The 13998-nt window shown below is 58.4% G+C and overlaps 2 protein-coding genes across 2 annotated transcripts; one reads left to right on the top strand and one right to left on the bottom strand.

The window, feature by feature from the left end:
- The first annotated feature begins 3585 nt into the window (after positions 1 to 3585).
- On the top strand, positions 3586 to 5887 carry HGH1 (HGH1 homolog). The gene is made up of 6 exons (XM_059672543.1): positions 3586 to 4268; positions 4336 to 4436; positions 4552 to 4650; positions 4849 to 4940; positions 5019 to 5141; positions 5226 to 5887. The coding sequence occupies exons 1-6, from the start codon at positions 3625 to 3627 to the stop codon at positions 5403 to 5405; spliced, it is 1239 nt and encodes a 412-aa protein (XP_059528526.1). The 5' UTR covers positions 3586 to 3624; the 3' UTR covers positions 5406 to 5887.
- A 1101-nt stretch (positions 5888 to 6988) lies between these two features.
- Positions 6989 to 9542, bottom strand: LOC132219779 (testis-specific serine/threonine-protein kinase 5-like). The gene is made up of 8 exons (XM_059672360.1): positions 9339 to 9542; positions 8876 to 8983; positions 8506 to 8708; positions 8362 to 8417; positions 7972 to 8104; positions 7780 to 7895; positions 7365 to 7499; positions 6989 to 7290 (listed from the first exon to the last, which is right to left on the bottom strand). Exons 1-8 carry the CDS (start codon positions 9540 to 9542, stop codon positions 6989 to 6991), a joined length of 1257 nt encoding a protein of 418 aa, XP_059528343.1.
- Between the last annotated feature and the right edge of the window lie 4456 nt (positions 9543 to 13998).

The following is a 13998-nucleotide window of genomic DNA, read 5'->3' on the forward strand; positions in this document are numbered from 1 at the left end:
CAGGGTCGGGGCTGTGGTCAGCCCATGGGGGGCCAGGCCTGTCCACCCAGGCAGGGAGCCCTAGTGTGGGCTCGTCCCTGCTCAGGCATCAACCAGCATTTCTCCGTCAGTTACTGAGGGCGAGAAGGGAGGGTGGACTACAAGCCAGGCGGTGGCCAGGTGTTCCGGGGAGAGGAGGGGGTCTGGATGGCTACAGGTGTGGGTGGGCTGCAGTCTTTTTTTAAAAAATATATTTGTATTTATTTCAGAGAGAAAGGGAGAGGTAAAAACATCAATGATGAGAATCATTGATTGGCTGCCTCCTGTACACCCCCCACTGGGGATTGAGCCGCAACCCGGGCATGTGCCCTGACCGGGAATCAAGTTGTGACCTCCTGGGTCATAGGTTGACGCTCAACCGCTGAGCCAGGCCAGCCGGGCAGGGGCTGTGGTCTTTGGATGCAGGAGAGACTGGGAACCTGTTGGCACATCGCTCCCTTTAGGCTAGAAGGACTCCTGTCTCGTCCAAAAAGCAATGAAAGGGGCCGTGTCCTCAGGACCTTGAACTTAACACCAGCCGGGGACAGACTATCTGTGAAGCGCAGGGTCTGGAAAGCCTCCCAGGGACTCCCGTGCACCCCGGGGACTTGGCCGCCGGGGAAGGGCCTGTTCTGGCGTTCACACCCTTCGGTTGGGCTGCCCGGGCAGCAGTTTCCTTCCCGTGAGTGTCTTCAGCCTCCGGCTTTAGAGGTTGCTTCCCCAGGGCTTTCTGGTTACAGCTGGCCTCCCACACCTTCCCCATCGCCCCCGAGCTGCGCAGGGGGTCCTGATATGGGGCTGCCGAGTAGAGGGTTCTTTTGAGGCCAAGCAGGGCCAGGGTGCCAGCCTGGAGAGCTGCAGGGCGGAACCATTTTAAAAGGGGTTTGTGCGGCCTATGGTGGTCTGCTTCTGCTGGCTTTCATGGTTCAAATTATAAAAGCAACAAAAGCTTTTAAAATTAAAAAATGAGCCCTGTCAGTGTAGCTCATTGGTTAGCGCATTTACCCAGCACTGAAGGGTTGAAGGTTCGATTCCCCATGAAGGGCACATACCTGGGTTGCAGGTTCAATCCCTGGCCCCGGTTGGGGCTGTGTGGTAGGCAACCAATCAATGAGTCTCTTTCACATCGAGGTTTCTCTCTCTCCCCCGCTCCCTCCTTTCCACTCTCTAAAAATCAATGGAAAAGCTATCCTCGGGTGAGGGAGGATTACCAAAAACAACAATGACAAAAAACAAACAAAAAACAACCAAACAAAACAACAATATGAGAAAGTAGGGCAAGGGTAAACAGGTAAAAAAACAACCACCATAAATGAAAACATTAATATTTTAAAATACATAACAATATGCAATTATTTTTAAATGAAGAAATCTGTTAACTGAAATATAGCATTAAGAGAGTGAAAAGGCAGGCCACATGTAATTAAAAATGACTCACCCTCAAAACATAGAACTTCTACAAGTCAATAACAAGAAGAAGAATCACACACCCTAATGAAAAAAATGGAGAGAAAGCCAGAATGGGATTTTCACTATAGAAGTCAAAACAGAAGGGAAAAAAAATTTACTCCACTTCCTGTGTGATGTGAGGTGCGTTACTGTAAGCCTGAGTTTCCCCATCTATGAAAGGGGATACCTCACAGGACTGCGGTGAGGATGAAATTCATTAGTATTCATCTCAACACTTGGGCCCAGGGCTCAGCACAGGGTGTGCAGATAGAAGATGAAGCTGGACCCCTTCCTCACATTATTGACAGGAGAAACTTCCAGACGATCTGAATATTGGAAATAAAACTCTAAGTGTACCACAAGGTAACCAGAACACTTAGAAGGGAAAGATAGACATATTTGCTGAATAAAAAATGGATTGATGCTCAGCCACTGAGCCACGCCAGCCTGGCCAACTCTTGTAATTTTAACTTTGAAATTATTTCCTTTTTTTTTTTTTTTTTACCTTTTCATTTATCTTGGAAATATTTAAAGCTCCCTAGCTGGTGATTTCTGTAAACACTTGTGGACTACAAGTGGGCCCTGAAGGTGCACTTTTTTGTCTCAAAAGTGCCCACCAGAGGGCACCGTTTACCTGTGTTACCCATAACCTCCCATTCCACTCCCCAGAAATGTTCTGCTTTTAGGGGCGGGATCTGCATACGGGGAGCATGTAGTGTCCTTGGAAGGGTGGCACCTCCTCCGCTCCCACGGGACTCACACAGCTCAGGTCGGGCCTGCGGCTGCGGGGTGCGCTCCTCATGGGCCTGCGTCGGGGGCCAATCCCAGCTCTTGGACCTGTTACCTACAGGCTTCAGGGGTCACTGCTCCTAGGACTAGCATCCTAGTCCTCAGTGCAGATAAAAATAATACCCATCTTTTTTTTTTAAGAAGGCACTGTGTCTTTTTTTAAAAAAATTGATTTCAGAGAGGAAGGAGAGCGAGCAAGAGAGAAACATCAATGATGAGAGAGAATCATTGATCAGCTGCCTCCTGCACGCCCCCTACTGGGGATCGAGTCTGTAACCCAGGCATGTGCCCTTGATCGGAATCGAACCTGGGACCCTATAGTCCACAGGCTGAAGTTCTATCCACTGAGCCAAACCAGCTAGGGCAATACCTATCTTTTAAGGGGCTTGTAACCCTGTGAAAGTAAAATACATAAATAATCCACGACAAAGGATAAATGGGGAAAACCTTGTAATAGGAAAGAAGAGCGGTCTCCCGGAACTGGTTGCGCAGTGGTTAGGGCTTAGGCCTGAGGAAGGAAGGGTTGCGGTTTGGTTCCAGGCGAGGACGCATGCGGCTCCACCCCAGGAGGGGGCGAGCAGGAGACAGCCAAGCCATGATTCTCTCTCCTCATTGGTATTTCTCTCTCTCTCTCCCTCTCCCTTCCTCCCTAGAATCTACAAAAAATATATTTTTTAAAAATAAAATTTAGCATTTTAACTATTTTTTTAATACATTTTTATTGATTTCAGAGAAGAAAGGAGAGGGAGAGAGCGATAGAAACATCAATGATGAGAGAGACCCATTGATCGGCTGCCTCCTGCACGCCCTCCACTGGGGATCCAGCCCGCAACCCCGGCATGTGCCCTTGAGCGGAATTGAACCTGGGACCCTCCAGTCCACAGTCCGACGCTCTATCCACTGAGCCAAACCAGCTAGGGCTATAAAAATATTTTTTAAAAAATAATAAAATTGAAAATATATGAACAAAACGGGGTTAGGCAGGAATGCGAGGCTGGTCTAACACTGCAAGTCAATGTCATTGACCGTGTCTCTCCCAGCGAAGGTGGGCCTCTGCCCAGCCCAGGATGGGGGGGGCACGTGATGGCAGCCAGCTGGGACGCGGGTCACCCCGGGGAAGGCGCCAGAGGGGCCCCAGGGCCCGTCCTCCCACCAGGTAGCCGCTTCCGGCAGGCACCCAGTCCCACAATGCTCCGCGCCTCGGCGAAGCCCCGCCCACGATCTGGCCCCGCCCCCTCACAGAGTCCTCGGCCTCGGATTGGCCTCCATGGCTTCCGTGTTCCTGGTGGGCGGGGCCGTGGGCCCAGTGGCAGGGCGGGGCGCGGCGCGGCGCACCGACCCGGGCGGAGCTTCCCGGGCGATCGCGAGATGCGGGGAGGCTCGGGGGAGGCTGCGGCGGACGCGGGCGCGCCGGCCGGCGGCGTTGGGACCGAGGGGTCGCTGTCTCCGGAGGCGGCGGCGGAGGCGGCCAAGCTCCTGCCCTTCCTGGCGCCCGGCGCGCGGGCGGACCTGCAGGAGGCGGCGGCAGGGCACGTGCTGGCGCTGACGGGCTCGGGGCCGGGCCGGACGCTGCTGGCTGGGCAGGCGGCGCTGCTGCGGGCGCTGGTGGAGTTGGCGGCGGCAGCCGCCCCGGCCCCGGCCCCGGCCCCGGCCCGCGACGCCGCCCGCGCCCTCGTCAACCTGGCCGCCGACCCCAGCCTGCACGAGTCGCTGCTGGCGGCTGCGCCGGGGCTGCCCGCCCGCTTGCTCGGCCGCGCGTTGGACCCACAGTGGCCCTGGGCGGAGGAGGCGGCCGCCGTGCTGGCCAACCTCAGCCGCGAGCCGGCGCCGTGTGCTTCGCTGATGGAGGCGCTGACGGCCGCGGAGCCCGGGGAGGCCGGCCTGGAGCGGCTGGTGCGCGCGCTGTGCACGCCCGGCTACAACGCCCGCGCGCCCCTGCATTACCTGGGTCCAGTGCTCTCCAACCTCAGCCAGCGACCCGCAGCGAGGGCCTTCCTGCTGGACCGGGACAGGTGCGCCCCAGGCGGCCCGCGGGGAGGGGAGTGAGCAGGGACAGCACTGATTGGCCCCTCCCTTCAGGTGCGTGGTCCAGCGGCTGCTGCCCCTCACCCAGTACCCGGACTCCACAGTGCGCAGGGGCGGGGTCGTGGGGACGCTGCGAAACTGCTGCTTCGAACACCGTGAGTGGTTGGGGGATCGGAGGCCGTTGCGATGGGGGGCAATGGAGGGGGAGACTGAATTCTAGGGCCCCTCTAGACTGGAGTGGCCCCCATCCCCGTCTCTTACCCCCTCCAGGACACCACGAATGGTTGCTGGGGCCCGAGGTGGACATTCTCCCCTTCTTGCTACTGCCCCTGGCTGGGCCTGAGGACTTCTCTGAGGAGGAGATGGAGCGTGAGTGGCTTAGGTGGAGCCTCAGGCTTGGCTTAGCAGGAGGGGAGGACAGGAGTGGGAGGGGGAGGAGTTGTCCCCATCAGGGCCCCTCCTGAAACCACCTAGCGCGAGTGGCTGAGCACAGATGGGGCTGACAAAGGTGGGGTCTGGCCCGGTGACCCAGCACAGGGACCCAAGGACTCCCACATCCACCCCTAGGCCTGCCCGTGGACCTGCAGTACCTGCCACCAGACAAGCAGCGGGAGTCTGATGCTGACATCCGGAAGATGCTCATTGAGGCCATCATGTTGGTGAGCAGGGGTCCCGCTGCAGGAACCCCACCCCCCAACATATACGCTGACATCTGCCTAACGTCTGCTCTCGCTCAGCTGACGGCCACAGCACCTGGTCGGCAGCAGGTGAGGGACCAGGGAGCCTACCTGATTCTCCGAGAGCTGCACAGCTGGGAGCCTGAGTCTGATGTGCGGGGGACTTGTGAGAAACTCATCCAGGTGGGTGCAGGGTTTGGGAGGAGGAGTGGGGTGGGGTGTGCCCACGGTGTGCCAGCGCCTGCTCACCTGCCTCCGCTGCTGCAGGTGCTGATTGGGGATGAGCCGGAGCGTGGCATGGAAAACCTGCTGGAAGTGCAGGTGCCTGAGGCTGTGGAGCGGCAGCTGCAGGAGCTGGACCGCCAGGAGCAGGAGCAGTGCCTGCGGGAGCAGCAGGAGCGGGAGCTATCTCCAGAGCCACAGGCGGAGGGGGCTGCACCCACCTGAGGCACCTGCACAGGCCATCGCCAGCTCCAGGCCCACCTTGACGAGCCCACCCGTCCTGGCCTCCCAGATCAGGCCTTCCTGCAGCTGCCTGCAGGGCTCTGGGTCACCTTGCTCCGAGGCTGTGCCCTACTGAGAAGCAGAGCTACACTTAAGCTCTGGGTTCATGCTGAGGGCTCTCGGGCTAATGCCCTGAAACATTGGAGGGTTGCGGGCACCTCCCTGTGCCCTGTTGCTTGAGCAAAAATGCAGCTGGTGCCTGGCCAGCGTGGTTCAGTGGTTGAGTATTGACCTATGAACCAGGAGTCACGGTTTGATTCCTGGTCAGGTCAGGGCACACTGAGCCGGGTTGCAGGCTCCATCCCCAGCATGGGGCGCGCAGGAGGCAGCCGATCATAGTTCTGTCTCATCGCTGATGTTTCTCTCTCTCTCCCTCTCCCTTCCTCTCTGAAATAAATAAAAAAATATATATTTTTAAAATGTAACTTGTTCAGAGGAGCTGGCCAGGTCCTGTGGCCCTCAGGTGCCTCCGCTGGGCTAGCCTGGGGAGCCATGCCCGTCCTCCAGCCTGTCCTGGGAGCGCTAGTGGGGTGCTGCCTCCCCTTCATCCTCTCCACCTTTCCACTTGACCCAGACCCTGTTCTTCCCGCAGCTCCTGGCCAGCACAAGACCTACCGCCCCCCCCCCCCGCCATGGGTGGTCCCCCTACTTTGCATCCTCCAAGTAATCACTTAGGCTGTCCCTGGTAGGCTCTCTGTGGCCCTCACCCCTTGTGCTGGCCAGGAGCTGCGGGAAGAACAGGGTCTGGGTCAAGTGGAAAGGTGGAGAGGATGAAGGGGAGGCAGCACCCCACTAGCGCTCCCAGGACAGGCTGGGGGGGGGTCGGGGTGCAGCTCTCGGAGAGCCCAGGGACAGGCCGCAGCTGGTGAAGGTCTCAGGTCAGGCCATGGAGGCTGAGGGTCAGCAGAGGGCCCCCAGGTGGAGGGACTTGGGTGGGACTGGCAGGAAGGGGCACTGCTCACACCTGGTGGCGGCCTTGGCCCCGTGGAACCCTGGGACGAAAGCGCCAGCTGGCCTCTCAGGCTTGCAATGTCCAGCCCTCCAGACCCTGTTCTTCCCGCAGCTCCTGGCCAGCACAAGACCTACCCCCCCCCCACCCCCGCCATGGGTGGTCCCCCTACTTTGCATCCTCCAAGTAATCACTTAGGCTGTCCCTGGTAGGCTCTCTGTGGCCCTCACCCCTCTTTATGCCCTTCCTGGGCCTCTCGCCAAATTTACTGCCATCTTTTGCATAGGACCCAAGTACTGCCCTCCAGGCCTGGACGCCCTGGTGCTCTGGCCCGGCAAGGCTCCCCAGGGGTCCTCAGCTCTGCCACCCCTCGCGCCCTCTGTCTCCTGCTGTGTCAGCCCCTGGAGGCGGCGCTCAGGTGCTCACGGTGCCTCGTGTCTCCCTGCGCGCGGTCCCTCCCACTCTCCTTCCCCGTTGAAGCTCTGGCACGTGGGCGCGTGGACGCCTTCTCCCCAGTTAAGGAGGCTCCCAGTTCCCCGGCCTCTGGTTCACACCTCGGCTCCACAGAATAAACGGTTTATGTGGCCTCCACCCTGTCCATCCACTGCCCTCGGCTGACCAGGCGGTGCCCTGGCGCGCGCCTAAGGGCGCTCGGGGAGCACAGCGAAGGGGGCCTATGGCGAAGGGGGCTGGCCTTCGCGATGCTCTGGAGCCCCGGCCCAGCAGAGGCAGAGCCCGCCCCTCGGCTAGGGCGGGCCTCCGGGGGCGGGGGCGCTGGGCCGGAGGCACTCTTGGGGGTCCCCTGCTGCTGCTGGCGACGCAGCTGCCGAAGCGGCCTGGTGGGCTCGGAGTCCTCTCTAGGCTCCGCCGGATTATCTGCTGTGGACGCATCGGGGGGTCAGGCGGGGCTCCGAGGGGTAGCCCTGCCGCCCGCCCCTCGGGCACCGCCCCACCTGGCGCAACGCCGAGCGCCGAACGGAAGAGCGCGGGCGGGGCAGGCAGCATCCAGCGGTGAGCGGCCACCTGCGGCAGGTCCGGGCGCGCGCAGGGGCGCAGCTGGAGCAGCGCCCGGATCAGGTCCTGGCACTCTGAGGGCGAGGGCGAGGGCTGCAGCGTCTGCCCCCTTGGCCGCTGCCCTCTCGGACCCCCCCCCACCTCCGCGCCCCGTCACTGATGGGGAGACGCGCACAGAGCCGGCAGCCTGCCCTAGGCTTCCTTTTGGGGTGGCCACCGCCTCTCCCAGCTTCCCCCTCACCAGCGGGCGGGAGGGGTGGGGTGAGGGGGTGCCAGCGGAGTCTCTCCCCGGTTCCCCTCTTCCGGGCGCAGAATGGCCCCTCCGCCCAGACTTCCTGCCGGCGGCGGGCTCACCTGGGGACAGGCCGGGCGGGAAGGCGGGGCCGCGGCGCATCAGGAGCAGCATGCGGTGCGGCCGGCGCTCCTTGAAGGGCAGCTTCCCGGTCACCATGGCGTAAAGGATGACACCTCTGGGGGCGGGGGTCTTGGGGCGGCCCCCACCCCGCCCCGGGCCCTGGCCCGCGGGATGCCCCGGGGGACACTCACAGGCTCCACATGTCCGCCCGCTCCCCGTTGTACTTCTGGCTCATGAGGATCTCGGGCGCCGTGTAGGCCACGGAGCCGCAGAAGGTGCTCAGCAGCGCGTTCTTGAGCGCCGACTGGTTGGCGAAGCCGAAGTCTGTGCAGGGGGCCGGGGGCGGGGCAGGCGAGGCAACGGGGAGGGGTGAGGGAGGGAGGGCTGTGTGGTGGGCATGGGGGTGGGGGTGCCTGCAGGGTGGCTGTAGGCAAGGGTGGGGGGCAGGCCTCCTGGGAGGGTTGAAGGTCAGCCACTCTGGAGCAGACCGGTGGGGTGGGGGTAGGGCACCTGGGAGGTGAGTGGCTGGGTCAGGGGTCAGCACAGGCTTGGGCCAGGCGGGAGCTGGGCTGAGGGCGCACCTGTCAGCTTCAGGAAGCCTTGGTCATCCAGCAGGATGTTCTCGCACTTCAGGTCCCTGCGTGGGGAAGTGCAGGTGGGGCTGGGCCTGGCTCAGGTGGGCCTGCCTCTCCCTGCAGGCCGGGGTGGGCTGGGCGGGCACTCACCGGTGCACGACGCCCGCGCTGTGGCAGTGGGCCACGGCGCTGACCAGCTGCCAGAACAGCCCGTGGGCCTCCTTTTCCTCCAGCCCCGGGCAGCGGCGGTGGTCGGACACCGTGTTGATGTGCTCCAGCAGGTCGCCGCGGCCCGCCAGCTCCAGGACCAGGTAGGCACGCTGGCTGTTGTGGTAGGTCTCGTACAGCTGCACCTGCGGGACCCCACCCACCTGCTAGCACCCCAGGAAGGGACTGTCGGTGCCCTAGATTGGGGTGTCAGGATGGGGAAGGAGGCAGGCCTGGGTGGGCGGCAGGCGTGGTGAGGGCTGGCACAGGGGCTGGGCAGGATGGGGTCAGACATCTGGAGGTCTCTGCCCACCACATTCAGGTGCTTGTACGTGGCGTTGAGTGATGAGATCTCTCGGGGCAGGAACTTTTGGGCGAACTCCACGGGGGCCTTAGCAGTAGAGACGATCTTGATGGCCACCTGTAGGGGTGGGTGGGAGCGGCTGTGGGCAGACCACAGCCCAGGGCAGGGAGTGACAGGGCAGGGCCCAGGTCCTGTGCACCATGCTGACCTTGGTGGGGGTGTGGGGAGGGGGGGGAGCAGAGCCCTGGGAGACAGCGCCTGCCTTTTCCTCCCTCCTATCAGGGCACTTCCTCAGGTCTCCAAGGACTCCAAGCGGTCAGCCTGGGGAGCCTGGGCCTCCAGGGAGCATGTGGGATTGATTGGGGGAAAGCCAGCACGGCTGGGAGGTGCCTGAGAAGGGTTAGGATGGGGCCCACTAGGGCTGGGTTGGAGGGCACCCGAGCCCTGGGCGGGGCGGCGGCGGCTGCCTCACCATGCTGTGGCCCTTGCCCCGCAGGTCGGAGGCCAGCCGGGGGTTGTGCTGCATGCGCTCCTGGGTGGCGTAGGCCAGGTAGACTTTGGAGAAGGCCCCGGAGCCGATCTTCTTGGGTGAGAGCAGGTAGCCCTTGTCCCTGCACTCACGCACCTGGGCCATGAAGGTTCGCTGGTCCAGCTTTCGCCTGCTGTTGCCCTTCATGGAGGGCAGGGCACTGTGGACGGAGCTGGGGCTGTCCAGCTCTTGGGAGGGGGAGGGGGAGGGGCGTGGCAGAGGCCTGACTTGTGTCTGAGGGACTGCACCCCCTCGTGGCTTTGGAAAGCTTTGCTGGGACTGGGGCAGAGGCAGGGGAGTGGCCAGGGCCGAGAGCTCAGGGTGGGGACTGAGGCTGTGGGGAGGGACAGCTCTGGGAAAGAAGGGCAGGTTCTAGAATGAAGGGTTCTAGAACTGCACCTGCATTGTGCCCTCAGAGGGGTGTCCTTCTGTTCCCAGGACTTGCCTGTCCAGAGCATCTTGCTGAAAGCAGCCCTGTCCTGCATAAGGGCCCCCTCCGTGGTGAGAACCCCTGAGGGCTAGCGTCAGGGGGAAAGGACAGCACTTGCCAGCAACTATCTTAACTGCACCCCTTGCCCTTTGGGAGGGTCCCGAGCTGGCAGCTGGGGGAGGGGACCACTGGCCTTCTCTGCCGAGGCCTGGAAGCTTCTCCTGCCTGGGCAACGGCGCACAGAGCTCTCTGCAGACTCAAGGACACAGCCCCAAGGAAGGGGGACCCGCCCTGGGCCCACCCCAATCCCTGCAGCTTCCGGAGAGAGCAGCCACCATGACCCTGCCTTCTCCTGCCCTCGAGAGTCTTCGGTGAGCACTGTTACCAAAGGGAGTAGCAGGTGACATTTATTGAGTGCCTGTGCCTGCCAGGTGCCCTGCCAAGTGGCCATAGTTGGCACACCTTCTGCCTTCCACAGACCCCACCTGATGTGCCTGTCCCAGGAGGCAGCCAGTGCACGTTCAGGATCTAAAATCAGAGCATAACCAGGTGATGCCCATTTTTTAAAAAATATATTTTATTGATTTTTTACAGAGAGGAAGGGAGAGGGATAGAGAGTTAGAAACATCGATGAGAGAGAAACATCGATCAGCTGCCTCCTGCACACTCCCCACTGGGGATGTGCCCGCAACCCAGGTACATGCCCTTGACTGGAATTGAACCTGGGACCCTCAAGTCCGCAGGCCGACGCTCTATCCACCGAGCCAAACCGGTTAGGGCGTGATGCCCATTTTACAGGTGACAGAACTCAGGCCCAAATATGCAGTCTCTCTGCCGTGAACCGATGGCACAGCCGGAGGACGGCTGCTCTGGGAGTGTCCCACAGGGCCTGGGCCCTGCTGGAGGCTTGGTGTCTGTGGACCTGACTTGTCCCCCACTGGGACTCCTGGCAGGTGTGGCGGGCCTGCTGCAGGGACGGCCTGGAATGCTCTGCCCGGGAGGCCCAGGCTCATTTTTTCATCCCTGTTGGACTGAGCTGTTTGGGAGCAAGGCTTATGCGCTGCTATTCCCTTACTCACCCACAGCCTATGTCTGGCAAATTGCCTAGGATATAGCAAATGTGGATAAACTAGCTTGTTTGTTGCTGACCTAGAGGTTAGGAAAAGAGCAGCAGCTACTCCAGGTATTCCAAGCAGAGGGTTAATATGGGGGTTTTTTGTTGTTGTTTTTTTCAGGGAGGAAGGGAGAGGGAGAGAGAGAAACATCAGGGGTGAGAGGATCATTGATTGGTTACCTCCTACATGCCCCGTACTGGGGATGGAGCCCACAACCCGGCATGTGCCCTGACCACAAATTGAATCCTGATCTCCTGGCTCATGGGTTAATGCTCAGGTGAACCATCCCGGCCGGGCCAGAGGGGATTTAAGATGGGGTTGCTACTCAGGTGTTGGCAGGTCTGGAGAAGGGCCCTGTCTAGAGCTAGAGCCACACAAGGGAGAAATGTGGGGCTCCGGCCCAGGGTGGCTGCGCTGCTGCCCACACCCCTCTCACCTTTGCGCCCACCAGGACCCAGGACACACCGGAGGCCAGCAAGTCTGTCCCCAGCCTCATCCTTCTGCAAAGTCCGTCTTACCCTCCTCTTTCTCTGCACCTTAGATCACCCCTCCATTCCAGGGACATTCACTGAGCACCCAGCACAGGCTGGGCGTGGTGCTGAGCTCTTGGAAGCAGAGAGCAGATATGGGCCTATCGTAGAGCTTACCGTTGAGGAAGGGAGATTGGCATTAGCAATTTAATAGAAGTTAGATGACAGCTGTGATAGTGCTGGGCAGCCTGTGTGCTTGGGGACTGAAGTCTGGCTGAGTTGGGGAGGGGGCGGGGCCAGCAGGGCATGGCAGGCACTGGCCACGGGGAGCAGAGGCAGGGCTTCTGCAGGAGAGCAAGCCGGCCAGCTGTGAGCTGGGGAGAACGCCCCCCTCCCCCCGGCCACTTCCACATGCCCCATTTGACCTCTCCCCTCCAGCCTGGTGGGGATACAGTGGTGGGTTGGGGTTGGGGTTGGGGCTATTTCTGAGGTGCCAGCCCCATCTGTCACACCTCACTCAGCCATCTGAGTTCTGTCCCCTCCTTGGGGCTCTATCCCTACAAAAGAAACAGGCTGGCCTGGCTGGCATGGCTCAGGTTGAGCATCGACCTATGAACCAGGAAGTCACAGTTCAATTCCCGGTCAGGGCACAGGCCTGGGTTGCATGCAACCAATCAGTGATTTTCTCTCATCATTGATGTTTCTCTCTACCTCTCCCTCTTTCTCTGAAATCAATAAAAAATATATTAAAAAAACAAAAAACAAAAGAAACAGGCTGAAGTCCTCTCTTGGAAGAATGCCCCTCCCCTCACTGTTAAGCTGCCACCTGTCCTCATTTGGAGCCCCACTTTGCTGCCTTGTCCCCTCGCCCACAGCTCTCTGCAGACACTTGTTGCACCCTGGATGTCCTGCCGCTGACCACTTCCTTCTCCAAATGCACTGCTCACTTCCTGAGCTTCTAGAAGGTCACTTCCTCCTTTATTTTGGTCTGTGAACTCATCCAAGCAATTTCAGCCTCAGGTTCTTTGCAGGTGCCAGTGTCTCTGCCCAGAATGGGGGCCCCTCTCCCAGGCCGGAGCCGCGCCCCTTACAGCACATCGTGCATCTTAAGGATCTTTACTTGTGTATTGTCTGCCTCTCCAGACCAAAGAGAGCTGCTCGTCTTCATTTCCGGGGTCTGCTGGCCTCCTGTGTGCATGTGTGTGTGTGCGTGCGTGTGTGTGTGTGTGTGTGTGTGGTAGGTCGGATTAATATTGTGGATTTTTTTCAATCGATGGAGTTACACATATGTTGATATATATGCGATTTGATATGTATGCTATTTTGTTGTATTGAGAACAAGCTTCAAAACTTCATATGCCAAATTTTCTGAAGGTGTTATCATAGATATTTTTACGCTTAAAAATGTCGAATTTTGTGCCAAAAAAAGAGCATTTGCAGGAAGTTTTAATTCATTACTTTATTTTGAAGAAAAGTGCTGCTGAAAGTGATCGTATACTTCGGGAAGCTTATGGTGAACTTGCTCCATCTCAAGATACTCGTGAACGCTGGTTTAAATGCTTTAAAAGTGATGATTTCGATGTGAAAGACAAAGAACGTCCAGGTCAACCGAAAAAGTTTGAAGACCAACAATGACAAGCATTATTGGATGAAGATGCGTGTCAAACTCAAAAACAACTTGCAGAAAGATCAAACGTTGCTCAGCAAATAATTTCTGATTGTTTACAAGCAATGGGGAGGATTTTAGAGGAAGGAAAATGGGTGCCACATCAACTGAATGAAACACAAATGGAAAACTGAAAAGTCATAAGTAAAATGTTGCTTCAACCGCATGAAAGTCTTTTTTGCATCAATTGTGACTGGCAATGAAAAGTGGATTTATTTTGAGAATCCCAAACGCACAAAATCATGGGTTGATCCAGGTCAACCATCAACATTGACTTCAAGGCCAAATCGCTTCAGAAAGAAGACACTGCTCTGCATTTGGTGGAATCAGGAAGATGTGGTGTATTATGAGCTTCTAAAACCAGGTGAACCATTAATACTGATCACTAACGACAACAAATAATCAATTTGAACCACGCTTTGATTGTAAAACAACAAAAATGGGCCAGAAGACACGGCAAAGTAATTTTGCGTCATGATGACGCACCATCACACACTTCAAAACCAGTTACAGACACGTTAAAAGATCTTGCCTGGGAAGCATGAACCCACCCGCTGTATTCACCAGACCTTGCTCCTTCAGATGACCACTTGTTCCGATCGATGGCACACTTGCTGTCTGAGCAGCACTTCCAAACGTAGGAAGAAGTGCAAAATTGGGTCTCTGAATGGTTTGCCTCAAAACAAGAAAAGTTCTATTGGGACGGTCTCCACAAATGACCTGAAAGATGGGGGGATGTGCTAGCGATGGACATTACTTTGAACAAAGCGCTTTTGAAGTTTCTCTTGAAATTATTGTTTTCTTTGTTTACAAAAATCTGCATTTTAACTGGTTGATGATTAAACTGCACTATTAACCGGTTGATGGTCGATGCGCACTGTTAACCGGTTGATGGTCGATCCGCACTGTTAGCCGGTTGATG

This window comes from Myotis daubentonii, chromosome 17, assembly GCF_963259705.1.
Source record: "Myotis daubentonii chromosome 17, mMyoDau2.1, whole genome shotgun sequence".
Lineage (NCBI taxonomy): Eukaryota > Metazoa > Chordata > Mammalia > Chiroptera > Vespertilionidae > Myotis > Myotis daubentonii.

Coding starts and splice junctions, on each gene's coding strand:
- HGH1 (XM_059672543.1), top strand. CDS start 3,625: ATGCGGGGAGGCTCGGGGGAGGCTGCGGCGGACGCGGGCGCGCCGGCC. Junction 4,437..4,551: donor AAACTGCTGCTTCGAACACC/GTGAGTGGTTGG, acceptor TACCCCCTCCAG/GACACCACGAATGGTTGCTG. Junction 5,142..5,225: donor CTTGTGAGAAACTCATCCAG/GTGGGTGCAGGG, acceptor CCGCTGCTGCAG/GTGCTGATTGGGGATGAGCC.
- LOC132219779 (XM_059672360.1), bottom strand. CDS start 9,542: ATGAAGGGCAACAGCAGGCGAAAGCTGGACCAGCGAACCTTCATGGCC. Junction 8,105..8,361: donor AGGCTTCCTGAAGCTGACAG/GTGCGCCCTCAG, acceptor CCCCCTGCACAG/ACTTCGGCTTCGCCAACCAG. Junction 7,896..7,971: donor CGGGCGGACATGTGGAGCCT/GTGAGTGTCCCC, acceptor CCCCGCCCCCAG/AGGTGTCATCCTTTACGCCA.